We start from the raw sequence: 6,000 nt of genomic DNA on the forward strand, positions 1-6,000 counted from the left end.
GATCAACTTAAATTCCTTAACCCCAAGATTCAATTTCCAGAAACCAAACCTCAGCAGGATTAGAATAGCGCTATCTTATTTTTAGAATGCAGAATGTTTGTTTCCCTCCCCAACTCAGGTATTTTCTGTAAAGGAAGCTAAGCATTTTGAGCTTGGCCTTCTTATCAGCGGGGGAAACTTACATTAGGAGCCCTTTGTAAGGCATTTGTATTCCCTGTTTCCCCACGCGGAAATGAAGAAAGCAATTTCCCCTCGCACATATGTGCTAGTCGTTCCCGACTCTAGGGGGCGGTGCTCATCTCCGTTTCAAAGCCGAAGAGTCAGCGCTGTCCGAAGATGTCTCCGTGGTCATGTGGCTGGCATGACTCAATGCCAAAGGCGCACGGAACGCTGTTCCCTTCCCACCAAAGGTGGTCCCTATTTTTTCTACTTGCATTTTTTACCTGCTTTTGAACTGCTAGGTTGGCAGAAGCTGGGACAAATAACAGGAGCTCACCCCGTTACGCGGCACTAGGGATTCGAACCACTGAACTGCCCGACCTTTCTGATCGATAAGCTCAGGGTCTTAGCCACTGAGCCACCGCGTCCCTAAGTTAGACTAGGACAGTGTTGTTTCTGGTTGCAACTTCACCACTGCCTTTCTCCTCTGACAGTTATGCAAAATCAGATATTTTTTTCAGCCCAAGGCCAGAAACTAAAGTTTTAGAGGGAGAGGTTTGTGGGGGTTCAAGGCAAAGAATTAACTCCATTGCTTTAGGTCATTCTCCAGATGTGTAGCTGTCCTTTAGAACACCACTCTCGAGCAACAGCAGGTTAACTATGGCACCTTTACGACCTGTGGACTTCAACCCCCAGAATTCCCGAGTCCAGCAATTCTGGGAGTTGAAGTCCACCGTTGTAAAGATGCCAGAGTTGCCCACTTCTCATCTAGAGAGCATTTCAGGTGGATCTGACACAGGGGTCTGCAAACTTGGCTCTTTTAAGACTTGTGGATTTCAACTCCCAGAGTTCAACTCTGGGAGTTGAAGTCCACAAGTCTTAAAAGAACCAAGTTTGCAGACCCCTGATCTGACAGGATTGGGAAAACTGACCTGTGCATCAGAGAACAAACAACGGCTGTTGTTTTTTTTTAAATTCCAGATGTCCTATATGGAATTTTTGCTAAAAGAAAGGGGGAAAAAATTAATTGAAGTTTTATGTATTGGAAGGCTAAGAAAGCCGAGGACTAAAGAAAATAAAGGGCAAAGAGATTTCTAAAATATGTGAGAGGGAGGAGGGAGAATAAGAATGGTATGTTAAGAAGAAGGTCAGAAGTCATAAATATATTCCTTAACTTTGTTTTTTTTTTTTCCTGTTTTTCTGGGTTTTTTTTAATTTTAGTTTGTTATAGTATTATAAGATAGAGATGAATCAAAAGTTGGAATTAAGATTGCCGGGAGAAATATCAGCAACCTCAGATATGCAGATGATACCAGTCTTAATGGCAGAAAGTGAAGAGGAACTATAGAGCCTCTTGATGCAGGTGAAGGAGGAGCGTGCAAAAGTTGGCTTGAAACTCAACATTAAAAAAACTCAGATCATGGCATCCGGCCCTCTCAATTCCTGGCAAATAGATGGGGAAGAAATGGAGGTAGTGACAGATTTTATTTTCCTGGGCTCCAAGATCACCGCAGAAGGGGATTGGAGCCAAGAAATTAAAAGACGTTGCTCCTGGGGAGGAAAGCTATGGTAAATCTAGACAGTATACTAAAGAGCAGAGACATCACCCTCCCAACAAAAGTGTGTATAGTCAAGGCTCTGTTTTTCTCAGTTGCAATGTATGGCTGTGAAAGTTGGACCATAAGGAAGGCTGAGCATCAAAGAATTGAGGCCTTTGAACTCTGGTGCTGGAGAAGACTCCTGCGAGTCCCTTGGACTGCAAGGCGATCCAACCGGTCGGTCCTAGAGGAGATCAACCCTGACTGCTCTTTAGAAGGCCAGATCCTGAAGATGAAACTCAAATCCTCTGGCCACCTAAGGAGAAGGAAGGACTCACTGGAGAAGAGCCTAATGCTAAGAACGATTGAGGGCAAAAAAAGAAGGGGACGGCAGAGAAGGAGGTGGCTGGATGGAGTCACTGAAGCAGTTGGCGTGACCTTAAATGGATTCCAGAAGATGGTAGAGGACAGGAAGGCCTGGAGGAATGTTGTCCATGGGATCGCGATGGGTCGGACAACTTTGCAATTAACTTCGCAACTAAGAACAAGTTAGAGATAAAGGAGAATATTTGTAGCTCAGGGTTGAAATGAAGAGTCCTTGGTACTCTGAGCTTAGTTGTTTTCCTGCAGAAGTTTTGTCACTCAACTAGGTAATGTCATCTGTCCTAGCACTGATGACGTTATCTAGTTTGGTAATGAAACGTCTGCAAGACAACAACCAAGCTCACAGAGCACCAAAAACTCCTCGGTACTTCATGGCAATTTTCAATCAATATTAAAAATAGGAGAGAATATTTCAGGGGAGAGAATGCTATTGCAGATAGGAGGATCAAGATATAAAAAATAAGACTTCCATAAACATGTACAACATCCCTCTAAAGGCAAATAATAATAATAATAATAATAACAACAACAACAACAACAACAACAACAACAACAACAACAACAACAACAACAACACAGAAGTCAAAATTTATAAAAAGAATCTCAGAGCCCAGATTTGCCGTATTGGTGAGGTGGCCAGCATATAAATTTAATAAACAGACAAACATGCAAACTTTGGGGGGGGGGGGAGAGAAATCAACACAAATACGCCACCATCTATATTTATGGCAGGATTTCCTGAGGAGGTTTTTGAGACTCGCTCAGTCTCTCTTATCTCTTCAGGATTGGAAAATCTCTTAATTTATAAAAAACGGGGGATCTTTTCTTTTTAATCCCAGATTAGGGATTTTTATTTAGAGGGAGGTTTTTAAAAAGAAAAAAGGAAAGGAAAAAAAAAAAGAATGAAAGATAAAAGTCCTAGTTAAATGTATCCTCATGGATTTGGGTTTAATGTAGACCTCCATTCATTGATTCCAGATGTAGAGTGGGAGGCAGAAATATTATTATTTAATACGAACATTTAAACTCTCTTGTCTCGTGGCCGTCTTTAGCCAATTTTCAGGCACCCCAGTACATTGTGGGGCCATTTGGAAGTGGCCGATTGCAAGTGGGATCACTGCTTGGTGACCTATCCGGGCTGGGCAAAAGGCATTACTCAAAAACACTATTGGATCTCCTCTCTGGTCGCCACTAAACCTGCTTGCCAAGTGATGTAGTCCGGCTCAAAGAGGACCGTCTGCAATAAACCCTCCAGAACGCAGTAAATTGTTCAGCTAAAAACAATAACGGCAGCAAATAAATAAATAGAATAAGCACACCCTCTTTTCTTCTTTCCAACCGAGATGGGGCATAGGGAAGCAGGGGAGAATGCGACCTCCAAGTTCAAATTCATGGAGGATCACTTGGGGGGGGGGTGCTATTCTGTCTGAGCCCCAACCTACCGCCCATGGATGAAATAGGAGTGGGAGGAGGCTCTTGAAAGAGCTTTCAAGGGGATGAATAAAGGCACACATTCATTATTATTTCTTCTTCTCCTCCTCCTCCTCCTCCTCCTCCCTACCTTTCCCCTTTGGAGTTTTCCCATTTGCAAAACTCCTAGCAAACCTAAACAAAGTCTTTTTTTTTTCTTTCCTTCTGCTTTTCTCCTTTTTCCTATCTTTCCCCTTCATTTTGACTTTCCTTTTTGCAAAATCCCAGAAGCATAAATAAAGACGCCCATCTGCTTGCTTGCTTGCTTGTTTTCTTCTTTCTTTCTTTCTTTCTTTCTTTTTCTTTCTTTCTTTCTCTGTCTGTTTGCTTGTTTGTTTGTTTCTTTCTCTGTCTTTATGTTTCTATCTTTCTTTCTTTCTTTCTTTTTCTCCCTCTCTCTCTCTCTCTTTCTTTCTCCTCCTTCTCTCCCCCCCCCCCCATTTGTTCCTCCCAATGGGGCTTTTCCCCCCTTCGCAAAACTCTTAGCAAACCTACATCTACTTATATATCGTACAGTTATTTCATGCTCACGCTTATATATACTGTTGTGACAAATAAATAAATAAAAATAAATAAATAAATAAAATGTAAAACAAAAACGCGCACGTTCTTTCTTTCTTTCCTTGAACTTTGTCGCTCTTTCTTCTTCTTCTTCTTCCTGTTTCTCACGCTTTGACTTTCCCCGCTTGCAAAACTCTTAGCAAATCAATCAATCAAGAAACAATGTCTCTCTCCTCCCCCTCCCCCCAGAGACCCCTGGAGGAAGAGTGGGGTGTGGGGAGGGGCTCTCCTTCCCCTCCCTTACCTCCCTACGGCGGATGCGCCTGGCCAGCTCCCCGGCGGAAAGGAGCAGCAGCGGCTGGCCGGGCGGCGGGACGGTGCGCCGCGCAGGGCGAGATCCTCGGGCTCCCGGGGCTTTCCAGGGCAGCAGGGCGGAGACGCGCAGCGCCAGGCTGAGCAGCGCCAGGAAGGCGCGCGAGAAGCAGCGCAGCACCTGCACCAGGCAGCGCTCGGCGCGGGTCAAAGCCATCGAGCCCGGCGTTGCTGCAAAAAAACCCGCTGGGGAAGCAAAAGCCAGCCAGCCAGCCAGCCAGGAGCAACCCGGCGGGCAGGGCAGGAGGGCGGGCAGGGAAGCTGCGGGGAGAAGGAGGGCGGGGATGAGCCACCTCCGCGGAAGGCTGGCACCCGGTTAACCCTTGCAAGCGAAGCGCCGGCCGGCAGATGGAGAAACGCCGGCATCGCGCATCGAAATCCAGCTGCGGGGATTCTGAGCGGCTGCCCCTTTAAGAGACGGGGGTGGGGTGGTGGGGGAACTACAAGTCCCAGGATTCAACTGGGAACGGGGCATGCTGGGAGTTGAAGTCCGTTCTTCTTAAAGGGGCCACGGTTGAAAAAGTAGAATACGAGAATACACGGATACAAAGGCAGGGATGAGATTCCAGCATTAGGCATCGGGAATTCTGAGCAGCTCCTTATTCATAATAGAATAGAATAGAATAGAATAGAATTTTTATTGGCCAAGTGTGATTGGACACACAAGGAATTTGTCTTGGTGCAGATGCTCTCAGTGTACATAAAAGAAAAGATACCTTCATCAAGGTACAACATTTACAACACAATTGATGGTCAATATATCAATATAAATCATAAGGATTGCCAGCAACAAGTTATAGTCATACAGTCATAAATGGAAAGAGATGGGTGATGGGAACTATGAGAAGATTAATAGTAGTGCAATCATAAGGCAATCCTTATGATTTATATTGATATATTGACCATCAATTGTGTTGTAAATGTTGTACCTTGATGAACGTATCTTTTCTTTTATGTACACTGAGAGCATATGCACCAAGACAAATTCTTTGTGTGTCCAATCACACTTGGCCAATAAAAGTTCTATTCTATTCTATTCTATTCTATTCTATTCTATTCTATTCTATTCTATTCTATTAAGAGGGGTGGGGGATGGACTTCAAGTCCCAGGATTCAACTGGGAACAGGGCATGCTGGGAGTTGAAGTCCACCCTTCTTAAAGGGCCCACGGTTGAAAAAGAATACGAGAATGCACCGACACAAAAGCAGGGATAAACTCAAGCATTAGGCATCAAGTCAAGCCCAGGGATTCTGAGCGGCTGCCTCTTTAAGAGGGGTGGGGGGGTGGACTTCAAGTCCCAGGATTCAACTGGGAATGGGGTATTCTGGGAGTTGAAGTCTCCACACCCATTTGCACCACTCAGGTGACCCTGAAGACACAGATAAACCCCCAAGTGCTTCAACTCTAAAAGGATACAAATGACCAGCTGTCTGCAAGGAGTATAAATCCTTCCATTCCCCACCATCCAGTCAGAGCTGAAGAAGCTTCTTGGATGAGAAGCAAAAATCAAAAGAAAAATCAGAAAGTCTTGAAAAAAAAGCCCCTTTGGGACAACCATGAGCTGGATCAGGGGTC

The 6,000-nt window shown here is 44.7% G+C and overlaps 1 protein-coding gene across 1 annotated transcript in view; it reads right to left on the reverse strand.

The window, feature by feature from the left end:
• Window positions 1-4,807, reverse strand: part of FAAH2 (fatty acid amide hydrolase 2) — a 30,517-nt gene extending 25,710 nt beyond the window's left edge. The window contains exon 1 of the mRNA XM_058196563.1: window positions 4,357-4,807. Coding sequence (XP_058052546.1) covers window positions 4,357-4,581 — 225 coding nt within the window. The 5' untranslated portion in view covers window positions 4,582-4,807. The remainder of the gene's footprint in view (window positions 1-4,356) is intronic.
• Between the last annotated feature and the right edge of the window lie 1,193 nt (window positions 4,808-6,000).

This window comes from Ahaetulla prasina, chromosome 11, assembly GCF_028640845.1.
Source record: "Ahaetulla prasina isolate Xishuangbanna chromosome 11, ASM2864084v1, whole genome shotgun sequence".
Classification (NCBI taxonomy): Eukaryota; Metazoa; Chordata; class Lepidosauria; order Squamata; family Colubridae; genus Ahaetulla; species Ahaetulla prasina.